The sequence below is a fragment of the Panthera onca genome, chromosome D1 (genome assembly GCF_046562875.1).
Source record: "Panthera onca isolate mPanOnc1 chromosome D1, mPanOnc1 haplotype 2, whole genome shotgun sequence".
NCBI classification, from domain to species: Eukaryota; Metazoa; Chordata; class Mammalia; order Carnivora; family Felidae; genus Panthera; species Panthera onca.
Window position 1 is genome coordinate 114424139 of NC_138348.1, and position 22836 is coordinate 114446974.

General features: G+C 39.8%; 1 protein-coding gene across 7 annotated transcripts in view; it reads right to left on the bottom strand.

The window, feature by feature from the left end:
- Positions 1 to 1900: 1900 nt before the first annotated feature.
- The window catches only part of CEP126 (centrosomal protein 126), a 105326-nt gene continuing 84390 nt past the window's right edge, over positions 1901 to 22836 (bottom strand). For 2 of the 7 annotated variants that reach the window (XM_060604539.3, XM_060604540.3), the window contains exons 8-9: positions 13195 to 13259; positions 3123 to 3514 (exon numbers count right to left, since the gene is read on the bottom strand). In XM_060604539.3, coding sequence (XP_060460522.1) covers positions 3431 to 3514; positions 13195 to 13259 — 149 coding nt within the window. In that variant the 3' untranslated portion in view covers positions 3123 to 3430. Of the gene's footprint in view, positions 2516 to 3120; positions 3515 to 13194; positions 13260 to 22836 lie in introns of those variants that run through there. The other 5 variants (XM_060604534.2, XM_060604537.3, XM_060604538.3 and 2 more) reach the window with 5 other exon arrangements.

A 22836-nucleotide genomic window follows, 5' to 3' on the forward strand; every position in this document is an offset into this window, starting at 1 on the left:
ATCTTGATAGCATAAAAAAATGCCCCAATTATTTGCTAGAAGTGACATGCAGCTTTCTATTTTTTAAAACCTGAGCCTGAAATTTTCTGTTGCCTTCCTGAAACCTATGCTTCTACCCCCAAAAACAGGAAAGTACAAAATGTTTTCTCTTTCAGTCATGTCTTCCCATTGATCTTCATTTTTCCTTTTCTTCTTCTTTTTCTTTTGTTAAATGCGTATTTATTTTTGAGACAGACAGAGTGCAAGCCGGGGAGGGGCAGAGAGAGAGGGAGACACAGAATCGGAAGCAGGCTACAGGCGCTGAGCCATCAGCACAGAGCCTGACGCGGGGCCCGAACTCACCAACCGCGAGATCATGACCTGAGCTGAAGTCGGACGCTTACCTGATCGAGCCCCCCCAGGCGCCCCAATCTTTGTTTTTTCATTTTTCTCTTCTCCCTTATTTCATCCAGTAGCCGCCATATGTAGCAGAAAGAACATGGGTGCTGCAGCCAGACAGACCTGGGTTTGAATCTCAATCTGCCACCGGCCAGCTGTGTGACTCTGGATGGGAGTCACGTCTCTGAGTCTCTGAACTCTAACCTGTAAAGGGAGAGGAGAATATGTGTTTTGGCTGCCTGCCTGGAGCAAATAATAATCCATGTACTGTAATGGTAGGTATTCCTGGATGCGCACCCTCGGCCAAAACCACTCCTGGGAAAGGAGTATTTCTCTAAATACGTGGACAGTCCTCTTAGATCTGGCTGAAGCATCCCTTGTCCCTGGGACTGAGTCCTGTCTTCTCTCTTCTGGAAACGCGAGGGAAGAAACGCACATAGGCATAGCCGCCCAAGCCCCGCGGCTGCCAACAGGCCTGCTTGTCAAACACCCACATGTGCAGTGAATGCTGCCTTATTCTCCCAGGACCACTCACCTCCACCTCGTGCTGTTTTCATCACTACCTTCACCCGAGGAGGTAAAATGCCCATTTTGGGAATGTCCATTTTATAATTTCATTAACAATTCAGATTTGAGAGCACAGTTATAAATTCTAATTTATTTGCATCTGTCTTTAGAGTTCTCTATTTGAACCTCTTCCTAGATCAATCCTGAATACAAGGAAGCTCTGAGGGCCGGAGCAGGGGCTCCGGGTGGGCTTGTTGAATGGAGTAACGACCAAAGGGCCGGGGCCTCCGGGTAGGGACCCAGGAAGGATGGTGTTTGCCACCTGCTCTCTGTCTCCTCCAGGCCCGGGAGGCTCTTCTCTCCTCTTCATTCTCTTAACAGCATTCTTTCGGTGAAGTCTGAAGGTTTTTTCAAAATGCAGAATGTCATTTGTGTCCCTGTGTTCACAGAGCTTGAAGTCACAGTGTCCTCACACTGATGTACCAACGCCCACTCACATGTGCATGTCTGGGCTGGGGACAACAAAGCCACTGGGAGAGCAGGAAGGGGGGTGACCTTCTGGTTTCTCACTGTTGCTTCCACATCATTGTTTCTTAACCTTGTCTGCTTATTACAATTCTTTTGGGGAGATTTAAAAAAATGGAAATGCCCAAACCGCACCTTGTTTCCCGTGTAAGTTCAACGTGCAGCTAAGGTTATGTTCTAGACCCTTGTTTTCTCGATGTGGACCGCGGACCAGACACATGTGACAAAAACCCCCCTTTCCTGCCCGCTGGCTGAGCTCTCCTCCCACTCCCACCAAGGCCCCCTTCACTTTACGTGGATATTTGCGCAAACGTCACCTTCTCCGAGACCTTCTCTGGCCACCCTACCTGTTGTCTGAAATCGCCCTGCCAGCACTGTGCCCCCTTACTGCGCTCGGGTTTTCATTCAGCATGCTTTATAACTGCTGGCATATTCTTATGTTGAAAATCTGTATTCCCTGCTAAAATGTAAATTCCATGAGACAAGAAAATAATTACTTTTGTTTTTTATTGTGTTCCTAATATCTGGAGCAGCACCTAGCACAGTAGGGGCTTGATAAAGGGAACGGTTGAATATTTTCCCCTACGTTCGTTATGTTGATTTGCCTCTGGGTCCCCGCTTTAATTCCTAAGGCCACGGATGCGAATGACCACCTCTGACTGTCAGGAGCTCTCTATCCACAAGAGAGGTACGTCCACACAAGTAACTACAGTCAGGGAGGCACATAATTTATACCAGCGGTAGTAGAGAGGATTCTTAGGAAGCACTCGAGGAAGTCAACCTCAGCAGTGTTTGGGGGGACTCTGGTGGATGGCAGTGGGACAGGAAAGGCATGCTGAGCCCAGGGTGCGGTGCTGGCTGGGGGAACCGGTGCCCTGAGGGAAAGGTGGCAAACAGGCCGCCAGCTGGGCAGGAGGCCTCAGGGGGCGGAACCTTGCGCACATTCTCTCCAGGGGCCAAGGGCAAAGCTCTGAGGACCTGTAAGACAGGCCTGGTACGAGAGATTTTTACTCTGGCCATCTCACCATGCTCTACAAATGCCATGCTGTCAGCCTTACTGGTGTGAGAGGTCAGAAACCCAGCCTGAAGCAATCCAGAAGAGAGCCTGAAGTAGAAAGGTTGATTGAAAATAAAAACACATATGCGATTATCATAATTCTATGAAAAAACTTTGATAATCATATGAAGTTTCATGATCATACAAGGGGTTTCTCTGGTTTTCTTGTTTCTTTATTTAAATATTTATTTATTTATTTTCAGAGAGAGAGCGCGTGAGCACGAGTCGGGGGAGGGACAGAGAGAGATCCTTGCCCCTCTTTTGGTTTTCTTAACATCCCTTGGCAACAACTCCAAAGTACAGAGATCCTTCAAAGTCTTAAACAAATAGCTTTACTATATATGTGGGATATTACTGACTGATCATAAACTTTTTAGGGATGCCTGGGTGGCTTAGTCGGTTAAGCATCTGACTCTTGATTTCAGCTCAGGTCATGATCTCACAGTTGGTGGGTTCAAGCCCCACATCGGCTCTGTGCTGACAGCTTGGAACCTGCTTGGGATTCTCTCTTTTGCTCTCTCTCTCTCTGCCCCTCCCCCACTCTCTCCCTCAAAATAAATAAATAGACTTAAAAAAATCATAAACTTTTTACACCACTGTACCAAAATTTAATAGAATTTATTAGGAATTTTAGAAAAACAAAGCTTCACAACTATAGCTAATACATAATTTTAATAACAAAATATCCTGTTGTATTTTTAAATATAATGAATTTATTTTCAGAAGCATGCCCATTAAAAACAATGAAGCATTTCCATTCACTAAAAATGTATCAATAAAATACATAATAAACTTGTAGCATAAATGTAAACTAGTCAATTTATCTCCATTACCCATGTTATGATTTACCTTTATTTTATGGTTATAGTATTTTAAATTATTAACAAATGCAGAAATCTAGGATATATTTACAGGAGATTATCAAAAATAATGATTCCATTTAATAGTTACTGTTATTCTTCATCAGTATTTTCTCTGCACTCTGGATCCAACATCAGGAGATAGACTGGTCCTTGGCTGGCTGTTCTGTAACATAATTTCAGAACACTATTTTACTGTAGTATTCATAGGCAGATTCACAGGTGGATCTCCTTACAGATTATGGATGTTAATAACACTAAATTCATAATTCAAATTCTCAAGTGCTACATATACATCAACCTCAACATAATGAGTACCACGTCACATAAAGCATCATACCAATGATAATAATTCATAATCTTCACCCTTTGCTATTGGAAAAGGTGATTAGCAGGTGCCTTTTATCATAATCTGGTGTGTAAATAGTCACAATTTAGCAATTTTATTTTCTAAGGGAAGCTCCAGCAACTCATATAACACCCTAGGTGTAGTTTAGCAACATATATTGGGTTAAAGAAGTTGCTTGAGAGGGCATTAGGTAAAAATTCATTAAATTCATAAATTCATAAAATTTATTTAAAAAAAAGTAAATATTCCAAAATAAAAATTCTGCTTCTAAGAGTCATAGTTTTTACACTGAAAAGCCATGGCTGGTGTCTTCAGGACGCCCTGGGACAAGCCTCTGAGAGGACAGTGTTTGCATGTCGTCTCTATTAGAATGCAAGAGACTTGAAGGCAGGAAAGTGTTTTCCTCTTTCTAGTCCCAGCCCTCACACACAGGCACTGTGTGTCTGAAACAGTGAAAACCCAGGCAATATCTGTTCAATGAAGAAAAAGAGGGCGCCCAGGGGGCTCAGTTGGTTAAGTGCCGACTTCAGCTCAGGTCATGATCTCACGGTTCGTGAGTCCCAGCTCTGTATCGGGCTCTGTGCTGATGGCTCAGAGCCTGGAGATTGCTTCAGATTCTGTGTCTCCCTCTCTCTCTGCCCCTCTCCTGCTCGTGCTCTCTGTCTCAAAAATAAACATTAAAAAAAAATTAAAAAAAGAAAAGGAAAGAAAAAAAGGAGACCAGTATGATAACTTCTATGAAAAGAAAAAAATCAGGCTGCTATGGTTGCCAAAAAGAGGAAGTTCTAAACTTTGACAGGATAAAACTTGGGCTGAATAAGCCTTCCTAGAGGGAATGGCAGTGAAATGAAGCCTGAAAGAATGAGTAGGGGAGAAGTATGTAAGAGGACAAGTCCTGTGAGGCAGGGGATGAGGGGAAGGCAGTGTGGGCCCTGGAAGGACAGGGAGCTCCAGGGAGACCTACCTGTCGCTCAAATGTATATAACTTACAAGCTGGGGAGCAACCAGAGGTGCAGATGGGAAGGTCGTGAATGCAGTTCTCTGGAGTTTTAATTCATCTTTTAGGTGACAGGTAAGTGTTGACACAGGAGAGTGATATGTTCATATTCTTGGTTTACAAAGATTACTCTGGGCTGATGGTGTGAAAGATACCCTGGACAGATCACATCTCTTCAGGTGAGACATGACACATTCTTCTTCTTCTTTTTTTTTTTTAAATGTTTTTTATTTATAGAATAAATTTAATGTTTACTCGATGTTTTTATTTATAGAAACCAATTTTTGATTAATTAATTAATATTTTTAAATTTACATCCAAGTTAGCTGGCATATAGTGCAACAATATTTCAGAAGTCGATTCCTGAATGCCCCTTATCCATTTAGCCCATCCCCCCCTCCCACAACCCCTCCAGTAACCCTGTTTGCTCTCCATATTTACAAGTCTCTTATGTTTTGCATTCCTTCCTGTTTTTATATGATTGCTTCCCTTCCCTTATGTTCATCTGTTTTGTATCTTAAAGTCCTCATATGAATTGAGACATATGATACTTGTCTTTCTGTGACTAATTTTGCTTAGCATAATACCCTCTAGTTCTACCCACGTAGTTGCAAATGGCAAGATTTCATTCTTTTTGATTGCCGAGTAATACTCCATTGTATATATATATCACATCTTCTTTATCCGTTCATCCATCGATGGACATCTGGGCTCTTTCCATACTTTGGTTATTGTTTGAAACAGCACACCTGTATCCCTTGGATAAATACCTAGTAGTGCAATTTCTGGGTCATAGGGTAGTTCTATTTTTAATTTTTTGAGGAACCTCCATACTGTTTTCCAGAGTGGCTGTACCAGTTTGCATTCCCACCAGGAGTGCAAAAGAGATCCTCTTTCTCTACATCCTTGCCAACATCTGTTGTTGCCTGAGTTGTTAATGTTAACCATTCTGACAGGTGTGAGGTAGTATCTCATTGTGGTTTTAATTTGTATTTCCCTGATGATGAGTGAAGTTGAACATTTTTTCATGTGTTGGTTGGCCATCTGGATGTCTTCTTTGGAGAAGCGTCTATTCATGTCTTTTGCCCATTTGTTCACTGGATTATTTGTTTTTTGGGTGTTAAGTTTGATCAGTTATTTGTAGATTTTGGATACTAACCCTTTATATGATATGTCGTTTGCAAATATCTTCTCCTATTTCATTGGTTGCCTTTTAGTTTTGCTGATTGTTTCCTTCACTGTGCAGAAGGTTTTTATCTTGATGAGGTCCCAATAGTTCATTTTTGCTTTTGTTTCCCTTGTCTCTGGAGATGTGTTAAGAAGTTGCTCTAGCCAAGGTCAAAGAGGTTTTTGCCTCCTTTCTTCTCTAGAATTTTGATGGCTTTCTGTGTTATGTTTAAGTCTTTCATCCATTTTGAGTTTCTTTTTGTGTATGGTGTAAGAAAGTGGTCCAGGTTCATTCTGAACTTCACCGTCCTGTTTTCTCGACACTATTTGCTGAAGAGATTGTCTATTTTTCATTGGATATTCTTCCCTGCTTTGTCAAAGATTAGTTGGCCATATGTTTGTGGGTCCATTTCTGGGTTCTCTATTCTGTTCCATTTATCTGAGTGTCTGTTTTTGTGCCAATATTATACTGTCTGGGTGATTACAGCTTCGTAATACATCTTGAAGTCCAGGATTGTGATGCCTCCAGCTTTGGTTTACCTTTTCAAGATTGCTTTGGCTATTCGGGGTCTTTCTGTACAAATTTTTTCCATACAAATTTTAGGACTGATTGTTCTAGCTCCGTGAAGAATGCTGGTATTATTTTGATACAGATTGCATTGAATACGTAGATTGCTTTGGGTAGTATCGACATTTTAACAATATTTGTTCTTCCAACCCAGAAGCATGGAATATTTTTCAATTTTTTGTCTTTTTCAATTTCATTCATAAGCTTTATATAGTTTTCAGTGTGTAGATGTTCACCTCTTTGGTTAGGTTTATTCCTAGGTATTTTATGGTTCTTGGTACAATTCTAAATGGCATTAATTCCTTGATTTCTCTTTCCGTTGCTTCATTATTGGTGTATAGGAATGCAATTTATTTCTGTGCATTGATTTTATATCCTGTGAGTTTGCTGAATTCATGGATCAGTTGTAGCAGTTTTTTTTTGTGGAATCTTTTGGGTTTTCCATATAGAGTATCATGTCACCTGTGAAGAGTGAAAGTTTGACCTCCTCCTGGCTGATCTGGATGCCTTTTATTCCTTTGTGTTGTCTGATTGCTGAGGCTAGGACTTCCAATACTATGTCGAATAACAGTGGCGAGAGTGGACATCCCTGTCTTGTTCCTGACCTTAGGGGGAAAGCTCTCGGTTTTTCCCTATTGAGGATGATATTAGTGATGTGTCTTTAATATATGACTTTTATGATCTTGAGGTATGATCTTTCTATCCCTACTTTCTTGAGGGTTTTTATCAAGAAAGGATGTTGTATTTTGTCAAATGCTTTCTCTGCATCTATTGAGAGAATCTTGTGGTTCTTATCCTTTCTTTTATTGATGTATCACAGTGGTTGTTTTGCAGATATTGAACCAGCCCTGCATCTCAGGTGTAAATCCCACTTGATTGTGGTGAATAATTCTTTTAATGTATTGTTGAATCTGGTCAGCTAGTATCTTGTTGAGGATTTTTGCATCCATGTTCATCAGGGAAATTCGTCTATAGTTCTCTTTTTTATTGGGGTCTTTGTCCTGTTTTGGAATCAGGGTAATGAAATGCTGGCCTTCTGAAGAAGGAATTTGGAAGTTTTCCTTCCATTTCTATTTTTTGGAGCAGCTTCAAGAGAATAGGTGTTAACTCTTTCTTAAATGTTTGGCAGAATTCCCCTGGAATGGCATCCAGCCCTGGACTCTTGTTTTTTGGGAGATTTTGATTACTAATTCGATTCCTCTACTGGCTATGGGCCTGTTCAAATTTTCTATTTATTCTTGTTTCAATTTTGGTAGTTTACATGTTTCTAGGAGTCTGTCCATTTCTTCCAGATTGCCCATTTTATTAGTGTATAATTGCTAATAATATTCTCTTATTGTTTTTATTTCTGCTGTGTTGGTTGTGATCTCCCCTCTTTCATTTGTGATTTTATTTATTTGGGTCCTTTCCTTTATCTTTTTGATCAAAATGGTTAGGTGTTTATCAATTTTGTCAATTCTTTCAAAGAACCAGCTCCTAGTTTCACTGATCTTTCCTACTGATTTTTTTTTTTTCTTTTCTTTCGTTTTGATAGCATTGATTTCTGCTCTAATCTTCATTATTTCCTGTCTTCTGTTGGTTTTGGGTTTTATTTGCTGTTCTTCTTCCAGCTCTTTAAGGTGTAAGGTTAGGTTGTGTATCTGGGACCTTTCCTCCTTCTTTAGGAAAGACTGGATTGCTATACACTTCCCTCTTATGACTGCCTTTGCTGTGTCCCAGAGGTTTTGGTGTTGTCATTTTCATTGGCTTCCATGTACTTTTTGATTTCCTCTTTAACTTCTTGGTTAGCCCATTCATTCCTTAGTAGGATGTTCTTTAGTCTCCAAGTATTTGTTATCTTTCCAAATTTTTTCTTGTGGTTGATTTCGAGTTTCATAGCATTGTGGTCTGAAAATATGCATGGTATGATCCATCTTTTTGTACTTGTTGAGGGCTGATTTGTGTCCCAGTGTCCAGATATTCTAGATATCTTCCTTGTGCACTGGAGAAGAATGTGTATTCTGCTGCTTTAGGATGAAATGTTCTGTATATATTTGTTAAATCCATCTGGTCTAGTGTATCATTCAAAGCAATTGTTTGCTTGTTGATTTTCTATTTAGATAACCTGTCCATTGCTCTAAGTGGGGTGTTGAAGTCCCCTACTATTATGGTATTATTATCAATGAGTTTCTTTATGTTTGTGATTGATTTATATATTTGGGTGTCCCACGTTTGGAGGATAAATGTTTACAAATGTTAGATCTTTTTGGTGGATAGACTCCTTAGTTATGATATAAAGCCCTTCTTCATCTCTTGTTACAGTCTTTATTTTAAAATCTAGATTGTCTGATATAAGTATGGCTACTCCAGCTTTCTTTGGCGACCATTAACATAATAGATGGTTCTCCACCCCCTTACTTTCAATCTGAAGGTGTCTTTAGGTCTAAAATATGTCTCTTATAAATAGCATATAGACGGATCTTGTTTTCTTATCCATTCTGTTACTCTATGTCTTTTGATTGGAGCGTTTAGTCCATTGACATTTAGAGTGAGTACTGAAAGGTATGAATTTATTGCCATTATGTTACTTGTAGAGTTGGAGTTTATGGTGGTGCTCTCTGGTCCTTTCAGTATTTGTTGCTTTGGGTTTTGTTTTGTTTTGTTTTGTTTTTTTCTGCCTTTTCTCCCTTCAGAGAGTCCCCCTTAAAATTTCTTGCAGGGCTGGTTTAGTGGTCATGAACCTGCTCTAATTTTTGTTTGCCTGGAAACTTTGTATTTCTCCTTGTATTTTGAATGAAAGCCTTGCTGGATAAAAATTTCTTGGCTGCATATTTTTCCTATTCAGCACATTGAATATATCCTGCCACTCCTTTCTGGCCTGCCAAGTTTCTGTGGATAGGTGTGCTGCAAACCTGATATGTCTTCCCTTGTAGGTTAAGGACTTTTTTCCCCTTGCCGTTTTCATGATTGTTTCCTTGCCTGAGTATTTTGTGAATATGATTATGATATGCCTTGTTGATGACTGGTTTTTGTTGAATCTAATGGGAATTCTCTGTGCTTCCTGGATTTTGATGTCTGCATCTTTCCCTAGGTTAAGAAACTTTTTCGCTATGGTTTGCTCCCATAAACCTTCTACCCCTTTTTCTCTCTTTTCATCTTCTGGGACCCCTATGGTTCTGATGATATTCCTTTTCAATCAGTCACTGAGTTCTCTGATTCTTATATCATGCTCTTTTTTTGCTTTGGTCTCCCTCTTTTTTTTCTGCTTCATTATTCTCCATAAGTCTGTACTCTATATCGCTGATTCGCTGCTCTGCTTCATCCATCCTTGCCGCCTGAAACATGATAAATTCTTAAACAAAGGCACTAACAGTAGGAATGAAGATAGTGGATGGATTTGAGGTGTATTATCAGGAGGACATATTGCCTGTGGACATGGGAGAAGGAGAAGCCTGGATGAGATACACATTTCTGTCTGGGAAGTCTGGAGAATGGTGTCATCAACTGAAGTAAGAATTAAAAGAGGTAGAAGAGTTTTGGGGGGAAACTTGGGAAACTGAATCTTGGCTCTGCCACTGAATATTTGTGAGACTTGAGAAAATTCCTTGATGTCCTTCGCTTAGAATATTAAACAAGATAACGCGTGTGAAATAATTTGGGACAGTACTTTTCAGTGGTAGGAATCCCTAAGTGTGCTTCCATTCTTCTTTCTAAATATATCTCAACAAAATTTGGGTGCCATTAAAGAGTATTAATTGACATTTAGCATTCACCAAGGGGCTTTGCAAGAAAACAGTGGTATTTTACGGGGCATAAAATCTTGCTTCAGAATATTAAAAACGTTTCCAGTTCAAATACATCACCTAATTTTATTGTAGCCTGAAAAAGGTACATCATATATTTAAAAACCAGGTATAAAAAAATCATAAAGTCTCAACCAATATTTTCAAGTATGTAGTATGTGCTAGTTTCTATGAAGTAGACAGGTAAATGGAAAAACAGCCTCAAGAATATAGTTCCAAAGAAGATCACTCATGTAAAAAGACAACCCACAAAAATACCTATGGAGTAGAAGTATAAAACCAGTGGTACTACAGTAATTAAGTTCAGAGGAGAATGTGGTCATCATAAGCTGGATTGGTCATGGAGAGATTCATGGGGGAAGTGACATTAAGTTGGTGCTTAGATAGGTTGGATTAGGAAGGTAGAGCAAAAGTACAGCTGGTGCAGTTTGGAGCTGGGGTGAACATGAACAAACAATGAGAAGAACATGACAGCATACTGAGTACTGCAGACTTGAAGGACAACGCATTAAATTTCTTTGGCTGGAAGGAAGATTCATAGTGTAAAAAGAGAGGTAGGTGGGACTATGAATGTTACAAATTGTTATGATTCCTATTATTTACAAGGAAGTTATGCTTTGCATGTGCATTTCACTTAAGTAGTTTCAGGAATGTTACCTTTTTCTGAAACGATGCAACCTTTTTTTTGAGACGATGTAAATGGATAAGATGATCACAATAGTGGCACTAATGATAATGCAACCCAATGGTGTCTAGCATGTGTTGTGTTATAGGCACTGTTCTAAATACTTTACACTGGTTCTTCTCTCTAGAAGCCCTCACAGGTACACTAGAGGATAGATGCCAGTACCATTAAGATGATTATGACTAATCAATCAGTGAAGGGACACAGGAAGGGATGGGCCAAATTTTGTTCCTCTGAAATCTTACAACAGCACTTGCTCTGAGTGGTGGAAGCTGACTGCCTGCCACCTGAGAGAACCTGCTCAAAGTTATTTCTTTTGCTCATGTTACAAGTGTCTAAAATCCCACTTTTAGAAATTCACTATACTTCTTCCCAGAAATTGTTTTTAAATGATTTAAATGGTTTTAAGTCTTTTAAAATACTTTTTAGAAATGAGGGGCACCTGGGTGGCTCAGTCAGTTAAGCCTCTGACTTTGGCTCAGGTCATGATCTCATGGTTCATGAGTTTGAGCCCCACATTGGGCTCTGTGCTGATAGCTCAGAGCCTGGAGCCTGCTTCGGATTCTGTGTCTCCCTCTCTCTGCCCTTCCCCTGCTTGTGCTCTCTCTCTCTCCTTCTCAAAGAATAAACATTAAAATTTTTCAAAAAATAATTTTTAAAAATGAAAAATTATCTTTTAAAATTCAAGCCAAGTATCTCAACAGGAGTGAATATGCCAGTCCATTTCTTTTCCTAAGAGGAAAAACCCAAAGCAACACCACCAAACACTGTGGGAGAAGAAAACACAAGGAGTGACAGAATGGGGGGAAACACAAAAAACAGTAATAAAACACACATGTGGGGGGTACAGCATGGTGGATTAATATATAAACTTCACTCTCGTTGTGAAGTTTCCAGAGAGATACATAATTTTTGAGAATTATAGAAATTATAGAAGAAAATAGATCAGGAGTCAAAGTGACAGTTGCCAAAAGACTCCTGTACAACAGTCACTGCATCAACAATGCCACACCAAAAAGGCTGTTTCTGAGAACCATTTGCAGAGACCGAAACAAGAAGCTTCATGAAGGCAGGGGCAGCCTCTTTCTTCTTCTTTACTACCACACTCAGGACACAGCAAAAATCTAAAATGTGGGCAGGAAATGTGTAACTTTGTTTATGTAAGAGCAAATAATAAGAAATGAAGTATACTTGTGTCGTACTTTTTCCTGTCAAGATTACAGAACTGAGGGTATGTGATGAAAAACAATTGAGCAAGCATCCAATGAATTCTCTAAGAAAACACTTTTTTTTTTTTTAGAAAAAATTTTAATGTTTATTTATTTTTGAGAGAGAAAGAGACAGAGTGTGAATGATGGAGGGGTAGACAGAAGGGAGACACAGAATCTGAAGCAGGCTCCAGGCTCTGAGCTGTCAGCAGAGGGCTCGATGCGGGACTCGAACCCACGAACTGGGAGATCATGACCTGAACCAAAGTTGGACGCTTAACAGACTGAGCTGCCCAGGCACCCCTCTAACAATGCATTTCTTTGTCGAACACCTAAGTTGAGGATAGTAAGAGTCCAGGTGCCTCACATAGTCTTAATTCATATTATGGTAATTTGTATACACTATCCATGTGTGTTCTTTCTCCCTGTTAGACTGAAAATTCCTTAATGCACTAAATTGCCACTTATATGTGTATCTTTACCAGAATCCAGTGTCAAGGCAAAAAACAAAAACAAAATTCCAAATAATGATGTCTAGTTTTGAACTTTGAAAACACAAAAGGGAGATGGGCAAGGGTGGGATCATTACCAAGGTAAAATAACCAATAATTTTCCAGTTAGGCTACATACCCATATACTACAGATCAGTAGTGCAATGATATCAGTTTCTGTTCCCATGGATGATGAAATACTCTGGATGGAAAAAACTTTATATTTTGATTTTTTTTTAATTTTTAAAAAATGTTTATTTGTTTTTGAGAGAGACAGAGAAAGAGAGTAAGTGCAAGTAGGAGAAGGCAGAGAGAGGGAGACACAGAATCCAAAGCAGGCTCCAGAGCTCTACGTGGGGCCAGAACTCTTGAAATCATGACCTGAGCTGAAGCCGGATGCCTAAGTGATTGAGCCACCCAGGCATCCTATATATTTTGATTGTTTTAAATGAGAGGATATTTGCTGATTCTAACAAAACGTCTCATCATTGAAAGTTGACTGGGAGAAAAACTCCCTAAAAGCCAATATCAAGAAAAATTAATTTCAATACAGGATTCTTACACACAAACTCATGACATTTCCTAAAATGAGAAAAATAAAATCTTCTTAAAGTACTTACCAGAAATGGTATTATTCGTAAGGTATTTTTGATGGATGGATTTTTGCAAATGGTTTCTTGTACATCTGAAATAATTATACCATGACACAAAAATAATTCAGTTACGTATGCTGACAGAGAAGAATCAAATGTTAAGTTCTGGTGTCAAATACTCAATGTGGGGAACAGACTTTCTTCTTTGGTCACCAGAAACAGTCTTTAGACTTGTATTAGGTTAGGAAATAGAAGTAATTTGATGAAAAACAATTATATAAAATTAATGTTGATAAAAAGAAATTCCTAATACTTTGACTATTCTATAACAATCTTCCTTCAAATGCTGTGTTTTCTTGTCTTTTTTTTCTTCCTTTTTAAAAAATACAGTACTTTTATTACTTTTTAAAGTTTATTTATTTATTTTGAGAGAGCGAGAGAGAGCAATCAAGAGAGAGAGTGGGCCAGGGCATGAACGAGGGAGGAGCAGAGAGAGAGAGAGAGAGAGAGAGAGAGAGAGAATCCCAAGCAGGCTCAGTGCTGTCAGTGCAGAGCTTGATGTGGGGCTGGAACCCATGAACCATGAGATCATGGCCTAAGCCGAAGTCGGACACTCAACTGACTGAGACACCCAGGAGCCCCTTTTCTTTTGTAAAACAAAAGGGAAATTTGATTCTTTGATATCTCAGGAAAGAAGAGATGTTTATTTAGCTATTAAGGCATAAAAGTTGAATAATTTGTCAACTCATGCCTTTTCAGTGCTTAAGCTTTGGTCCATATAAAAGCAAGGGTCTGGGCAAAAGAAAAAAAAAAAAAAAACAACCTTCAAGCAGAATCCTTTATGTGAAGCATTTAAGTATGTCGAAGTATCTAATAGGAAAAAACCCTCTAAAAAAACTGACCTGAGTTTTTTACTCTTGATCTTCATAATTGGACATCTTACAGCCTTAGTTATATATTGCTTCTAGGGTTGTAGCTCCCTGCTTTTTATTAATATATTATTATTATTTAAAGTTTATTTATTTTTGAGAGAGAGAGAGGGAGAACTTGTGCATGAGCAGGGGAGATGCAGAGAGAGAGGGAGAGAGAGAATCCCAAGCAGGCTCCACACTGTCAGTGTGGAGCCCAATGTGGGGCTCAATCTCATGAACCTCGAGATCATGACCTCAGCCAAAACCAAGAGTTGCCCACCTGGCACTCTTACTAATATTTTATTTTTAAATTTTAATTTTGAAATTAACACAAAAAACATATAGAGCATATATACATATTGCAATTAATTATAATGAAGCTAATGTCTATGTAATGACCTAGACTGAGAAATGTGCACATTATCACTATTTTAGGAACTTCCCAGAGCTCCCATCTCCATGTCTCTCTGGGGATTGCACTTCCTTTCCTTGCCCACAGAGGTGACCGATTACATGGGCTTTGTGTCTGCATAATTATAGCACATGAGTATACATGCATATCATATTGCTTGTTTTACCTGTTTCTGAACTTCAAATAAGTAAAACTGACCTGATTTTCATTCTGAATTTTTATTATTTTTTAAATTTAAATTTTGATTCATTTACAGTGCAATGTAGTTTCCTGGGGTAGAATTCAATGATTCATCACTTACATATAGCACCCAGTGCTCATCACAAGTGCCCTCCTTAATACTCATCACCCATCTAGCCCATCCCCCACCCACCTCCCCTCCATCAGCCCTCAGTTTGTTCTCCATATTTAAGGGTCTCTGGTGATTTGTTTCCCTCTCTTCTCTCCCCTCCACCTTCCCATATGTTCATGTTTTGTTTCTTAAATTCCACATACGACTGAAATCACATGCTGTTTATCTTTCTCTGATTGACTTATTTCACTTAGCATAATACATTCTAGTTCCATCCACATCATTGCAAATGGCAAGAGTTAATTCTCTTTGATGCCTGAGTATTATTCCATTGAATATATACACCCATCTTCTTTATTCATTCATCAGTTGATGGACACTTGGGCTCTCTCCATAGTTCGGTTATTGTAGATAATGCTGCTATAAACATCAGGGTGCATGTACACCTTCAAATCTATATTTTTGTATCCTTTGGGTGAATACCTAATAGTGCAATTGCTGGATCGTAGGGTAGTTTTATTTTTAGTTTCTTGAGGAATCGTCATACTGTTTTTCACAGTGGCCACACCAGTTTGCATTCCCACCAGCGGTGCAAGAGTGTTTCCCTTTCTCCGCATCCTTGCCAACATGTGTTGTTTCTTGTGTTGTTAATTTAGGCATTCTGACCGGTGTGAGATGGTATCTCATTGTGGTTTTGATTTGTATTTCCTTGATGATGAGTGATGTTGAATATTATTTCATGTCTGTTAGCCTTCTGGATGTCCCCTTTGAAAAATGTCTATTCATGTCTTCTGCCCATTTCTTAACTAGGTTGTTAGTTTTTTGGGTGTTGAGTTTGAGAAATTCTTCATAGATTTTGGATACTAACACTTTATCAGATACCTCATTTGCAAGTATCTTCTCTCATCCTGTAGGGTGCCTTTCGGTTTTGCTAATTGTTTCCTTCGCTGTGTGGAAGTTTTTATCTTGATGAAGTCCAATAGTTCATGTTTGCTTTTGTTTCCCCTGCCTTCAGCAATGTTGTCTAGTGAGAAGGTGCCCCAGCTGAGGTCAAAGAGGTTGCTGCCTCTGTCCTTCTCTAGGATTTTGATGGTTTCCTGCCTTCCATTTAGGGCTTTCATCCATTTTGAATTTATTTTTGTTTTGTTTTTTTTTTAATTTTTTTTTTTCAACGTTTATTTACTTTTGGGACAGAGAGAGACAGAGCATGAACGGGGGAGGGACAGAGAGAGGGAGACACAGAATCGGAAACAGGCTCCAGGCTCTGAGCCATCAGCCCAGAGCCTGACGCGGGGCTCGAACTCACGGACCGTGAGATCGTGACCTGGCTGAAGTCGGACGCTTAACCGACTGCGCCACCCAGGCGCCCCTTGAATTTATTATTTTTTTTATTTATTTTTTTTTTTTTTTTAAATTTTTTTTTTCAACGTTTTTTATTTATTTTTGGGACAGAGAGAGACAGAGCATGAATTGGGGAGGGGCAGAGAGAGAGGGAGACACAGAATCGGAAACAGGCTCCAGGCTCCGAGCCATCAGCCCAGAGCCTGACGCGGGGCTCGAACTCACAGACCGCGAGATCGTGACCTGGCTGAAGTCGGACACTTAACCGACTGCGCCACCCAGGCGCCCCTTGAATTTATTTTTGTATATGATGTAAGAAAGTGGTCCAGTTCATTCTGCATGTTGCTGTCCAGTTTTCCCAACACTATTTGCTGAAAATATTGTCTATATTTCACTGGATATTCTTTCCTGCTTTGTCAAAGATGAGTTGACCATATAGTTGTGGGTCCATTTCTGGGTTTTCTCTTCTGTTCCACTGATTTATGTGTCTGTTTTTATGCCAGTACCATACTGTCTTGATGACTACAGCTTTGTAATACAGCTTGAAATCAGGAATCGTGATGCCTCCAGTTTTTCTTTTTCAGGATTGCTTTGGCTATCCAGGATCTTTTGCGGTTCCATACGAATTTTAGGATTGTTAGTTCTAGCTCTGCGAAAAATACTGGTGGTATTTTAATGGGAACTGCATTAAATACACAGATTGCTTTGGGTAGTATAGACATTTTAACAATGCTTGTTCTTCCAATCCATGCGCATGAAATGCGTTTCCATTTCTTTGTGTCCACTTCAATTTCTTTCTTACACTTTCTATAGTTTTCAGAGTATAGATCTTTTACTTCTGTTTTTATTTAATGTTTTATTTTTATTAAAAAAATTTTTTTAATGTCTATTTATTTTTGAGACACAAAGACATAGCATGAGCAGGGGAGGGGCAGAGAGACAGGGAGACACAGAATCCGAAGCAGGCTCCAGGCGCTGAGCTGTCAGCACAGAGACCGATGTGGGGCTTGAGCCCATGAACAGTGAGATCGTGACCTTAGCCGAAGATGGATGCTTAACTGACTGAACCACGGACACTTAACCGACTGAGCCACCCAGGCGCCTCTTTATCTTCTACTGCTTTAGTTAGGTTTATTTGTAGGTATCTTATTGTTTTTGGTGCAATTGCAAATGGGATCAATTCCTTGATTACTTTTTCTGCTGCTTCATTATTGGTGAGAAATGCAAGAGATTTCTGCACACTGATTTTATATCCTGTGACTTTGCTGAACTTATATGTTAATTCTAGCACCTTTTTGGTGGAGTCTCTTGGGTTTTCCACACAGAGTATCATGTCATCTGCAAATAGTGAGTTTGACTTTTTCCATGCTGATTAGCATGCTTTTTCTTTTTGTTGTCAGATTGCTGAGGCTAAGACTTCCAGTACTATGTTAAATAGTAATGGTGAGAGTGGACATCCTTGTCTTATTCCTGATCATAGGGGAAAGGCTCTCAGTTTTATCCCATTAAGGAGATTAGCTGTGGGTCTTTTGTATATGGTTTTTATGATCTTGAGGTCCACCTATCCCTCCTTTTTGAGGATTTTTATCAGGAATGGATGCTGTATTTTGTCAAATGCTCTTTCTGCAACTATTGATGGGATCATATGGTTCTTATCCTTTCTTTTATTATAGTCATGTATCACATTGATTGATTTGCAAATATTGAACCAGTGCTGTAGCCAAGGAATAAATTCCACTTGCTCATGGTGAATAATTCTTTTAATGTACTGACTTTGGTTTGCTAATATATTGTTGAGAACTTTTGCATTCATGTTCATCAGGGATACTGGCCTGTAATTCTTTTTAGTGAGGTCCTTGGTTTTGGAATCCCCAAGGTAATGCTGACTTCATAGAATGAGTTTCAAAGTTTTCCTTTTCAATTTCTTTGCTGGTTATGGGTCTGTTCAAATTTTGTATTTCTTCCTGTTTCAGTTTTGATAGTTTGTGAGTTTCTAGGAATTTGTCCATTTCTTCCTGATTGCTCAGTTGGTTGGCATATAAATTTTCGTAGTATTCTCTTATGATTGTATTTCTGTGGTGTTGGTGGTCATCTCTCCTCTTTCATTTGTGATTTTATCTATTTGGATCCTTTCTCTTTTCTTTTTGATAAGTCTGGCTAGTGGTTTACCAATTTTGTTAATTCTTTCAAAGAACCAGCTCTTAGTTTCATTGATCTGTTCTACTGTTTTTTGTTTGTTTGTGTGTCATTTATTTCTGCTCTAATCTTTATTAGTTCCCTTTTTCTGCTGGCTTTTGGCTTTATTTGACTTTCCTTTTCTATCTCCTTTAGGTGTAAGTTTAGGTTGTGTATTTTGGACCTTTCTAGCTTCTTGAGATAGGCCTGGATTGCAATATACTTCCCTCTTAGGACTGCCTTTGCTACATTACAAAGGTTTTGGACTGTTGTGTTTTCATTTTCATTTTCTTCCATGTATTTTTTAAATTTCTTCTTTAATTTCCTGGTTAACCCATTCATTCTTTAGTGGGATGTTCTTTAACCTCCATGGGTTTGAGGGCTTTCCAACCTTTTTCTTGTGGTTGACTTCAAGTTTCACATTGTTGTGATCTGAAAATATGTATGGTAAAATCGCCATCTTTTTGTACTTGTTGAGGGCTGATTTGTCACCCAGTGTGTGATCTGTTCTGGAGAATGTCCCATGTGCCCTCGAAAAGAATGTATATTCTGCTGTTTTATGATGAAATGTTCTGAATATTTTTGTTAAGTCCATCTTGTCCAGGGTGTCATTCAAAGCCATTGTTTCCTTGTTGAGTGTCTGCTTAGATGATCTGTCCATTGCTGTGAGTGGGGTATTAAAGCCTCCTACTATTATTAATGGTTTTTTTTTAAAGCTTTATTTCCGAGGTGCTGACCTCTGAAACGTCACACTTGGCACACTGTTGTTTATAAAAACCTAGTGGTATTGAAACCCTCTCCTTTTTCCCCCATCAATGGTTCTGGGGAACATTTTCTTGTCCAGTCCCCAGAGCATGTTTTCATTCTTTCTCTCTAGCTGCTTTTGGGGGGAAGTGCTTTCCTGAAAAAACTCGAGGTGCTGCTCTCTCCCCCTTTCTCCTCTCGGCAAAAACGACTCCCTCCCCTCCGAGGCACCCTGACTCTTCTCGCCCCCCAGTTCACCTCTCAGCACCATGCACCTGCTGCGTTCTCTCCCTCAAACTATGCAGATCATTGTGTGAATCCTCAGATCGATTTCCTAGGTGTTCACAATGGTTTGATGTTGATCTAGCCGAGTTTGAGGGACAAGTCCAGGGTCTCCTCACTCATCTGTCATCCTAACTCCTCCTGACTTGTTGTGCTTGTGCTGTGATTTGCCTTATTTTGCCCCAAATTATATTGTTTAGAATCATCTATGATGATGTGTGTAGCTGCAGTTTGTTCATTTTCCTTGCTGAACAGCGGCACATGGATATTCCACATTTAGGTGTTTTCAGTTTGGGGCTTTTAAAAACAATGATGATCTCTGTATACTTCTGCATGTCTCCTGATGCACACGTGCAGGCTTCTCTCGAGGGCATGTATCTGGAAGGGAAATTACTGGCTTGTAGGGTCTGTTCATGTTCAACCTATCCGATGATGGCAGGACATTTCCTCAAGAGACTGCACCCACTCACACCCCAAAGGCACTGCGGGAGGGGCTCCCACCGCTGCACACCATTACCAATGCCTGGCATCCCCCACTGTTAAACCTGTGTCTTTCTGAGGAATATGTAACTGTATTCCATTGCTTTAAAAAAAAAAAGTGATTATTTATTTTGAGAGAGATGGGAGAGAGGTGGGGGAGGGGCAGAGAGAGAGAGAGAGTGAGCCTCTCTATGCTCCATGCCCAGCACAGAGTCCAACATACGACCCTGGGATCGTGACCTGAGTGGAAATCAAGAGCCGGAGGCTCAACCCCAACTGAGCCACCCAGGCGCCCCTATTTATGTACTGTGAATATGAGTCCTTCTTCTTTTTTTTAAAGTTTATTCATTTATTTTGACAGAGACAGAGACAGTGTGAGTTGGGGAGGGGGAGAGAGGGAAAGAGCGAATCCCAAGCAGGCTCCCCACTGACAGCACAGAGCCCAACTGACTGAGCCACCCAGGTGCCCCAATATGAGTCCTTCTTGTACGTGTTCTAAATATTCTCTCACATCATGCCTTTTTCCTTGTTTTAATCATGTTTTGATACAAAGACAAGTTTATAATTTTGATATAGTAAAATTCATTATTTTTCTCCTCTTTGGATCATGTTCCATGTGCTCTAAGAAATATTTCCTTACCCTGAGGTTAGAAAATATTTTTATATAATCTCTCAGAAGCTTTATATATTTTATTTCATATTTAATCTTTAATCACAGTAATTTGGCACTAAATTTTATATATGATATTTGATAGGAGTTCACTTTAATCTCTACCTGGTATCCCTTTTTTCCAATATGTAGCAATAGCTTGTCTGAACATGACCCCATCAGTTGTGGCTTTTCTGTTGGTGTGCTGCCTGGGACCCCAGGACAGGCGTTGACACCTTGTGAGGGCAGCATGTAGCATCCAGCTGCCTGGGACTCTCCTCCAGCAGAAAGAGGCTGCAGCATGTGTACCTGCCTCCCTTCCCCCTAGAACCTTTAATACGTTAGTCACAGCCACTTAAAGCATCTGCACGAGAGTTCCAGTGTGTGAGTCACCTCTGGGTCTGTGTCTGCTGCCTGCTTTGTCCCTTGACAGTGAGCATCTTTCCTCACTTTTTTGGTGTTTGTTAATTTTTGACTGAATGCTAAACTTTATGTTTACAATGGTGGTTAGTGAGGCAAATAGGACTTATGCCAGGAAATGGGGATGCCTATTCTGCTAGGCAACTGGGGCGTGTGTGTGGTTAATCACCAGGAATTGAGTTTTTGGTTTTGTTTTTGTTTTTGAGAGACACAGAAAGGGCACAAGTGAGCGAGGGCAGAGACAGAAAGAGAGAATCCCAGGAGGGGCACAGGGAGAGAGAGTGAGGGAGAAAGAGAGAAAGAAGTGGGGCTTGAGCTCATCCAATGCAGAGCTTGAACTCATGAACTGTAAGATCATGAACTGAGCCAAAGTCAGATGCTTAATGATGCAGCTACTCAGGAGCCCGAGATTTTTTTTTTTTTTTTTTTTTTTTTTTTTTTTAAGTAGGCTCTGCACCTAACATGGGGCTTCAACTCTGACCTGAGATCAACAGTCCCCTGCTCCACTGAGCCAGCAGGTGCCCCTGGGTTTGGGCTTTGTTGTTGCTTTGTTGTTTGTGCCTTTAGTCCCTCACTGGTTTACATTACTCCTGTGTTGTTCTATGTTTCTGCAGCGTCATGGAGGTTTTTTCTTCAATGTTCCTACTCCACTCTTAGTGTCTGGCCTTCCTGTGTGCCTGCACAACCCAGCCAGGCTCTCTGTAGGCTCCTGCCTCTCCTCTGGCAGAGTTCTAGTGCTTGCTACTTTGTTCTTTTTGGTCTCATTGTGGGGGAGCAGGGAAGTTTTCTGTCCTCACAGTTGTCAACTTTGCTTTGTATCTCCGACAAGTTTTGTGCCAGAGAATTTTGTGACCCTCATGCAATAGTGGGGGACTTCTGCTGACCTTGGGGGAAAGTTCTGTTTTTCCCCGTTGAGGATGATATTAGCTGTGGGTCTTTCATATATGGGCTTTATAAGCTTGAGGTATGATCCTTCCATCCCTATATTCTTGAGGGTTTTTATCAAGAAAGTATTTTGTATTTTGGGGGCACCTGGGTGGCTCAGTCGGTTGAGCGTCCGACTTCGGCTCAGGTCATGATCTCGCGTTCTGTGAGTTTGAGCCCTGCGTCAGGCTCTGTGATGATAGCTCAGAGCCTGGAGCCTGCTTCAGATTCTGTGTCTCCCTCTCTCTCTGCCCCTCCCCCACTCACGCTCTGTCTCTCTCTCAGAAATAAACATTAAAAAAATTTTAAAAAGAAACGATGCTGTATTTTGTCAAATGCTTTCTCTGCATCTATTGAGAGAATCTTGTGCTTCTTATCCTTTCTTTTATTAATGTCATGTATCACCATGATTTATTTGTGGACATTGAACCAGCTCTGCATCACAGGAATAAATCCCACTTGATTGTGATGAATAATTCTTTAAATGTATTATTGGATCTGGTTTGCTAGTATCTTGTTGAGAATTTTTGCATCCATGGTCATCAGGGAAATCGGTCTGTAGCTCTCCTTTTTAGTGGGGTCTTTGTTTTGGAATCAGGGTAATGAAGTGCTGGCCTCGCAGAATGAGTTTGGAAATTTTCCTTCCATTTCTATTTTTTGGAACAGCTTCAAGAGAATAGGTGTTAACTCTTCTTTAAATGTTTGGTAGAATTCCCCTGGAAAGCCATCCAGGCTAGGACTCTTGTTTTTTGGGAGATTTTTGATTACTAATTCAATTTCTTTGCTGGTTATGAGTCTGTTCAAATTTTCTATTTCTTCCTGTTTTAGTTTTGGTAGTTGATATGTTTCCAGAAATTTGTCCATTTCTTACAGATTGCCTAATTTGTTGGCATATCATTGCTGATAATATTCTCTTATTAATGTTTGTATTTCTGCTGTGTTGGTTGTGATCTCCCCTCTTTCATTTGTGATTTTATTTATTTGAGTCCTTTCCTTTTTCTTTTTGATCAAAATGGTTAGGTGTTTATCAATTTTGTTA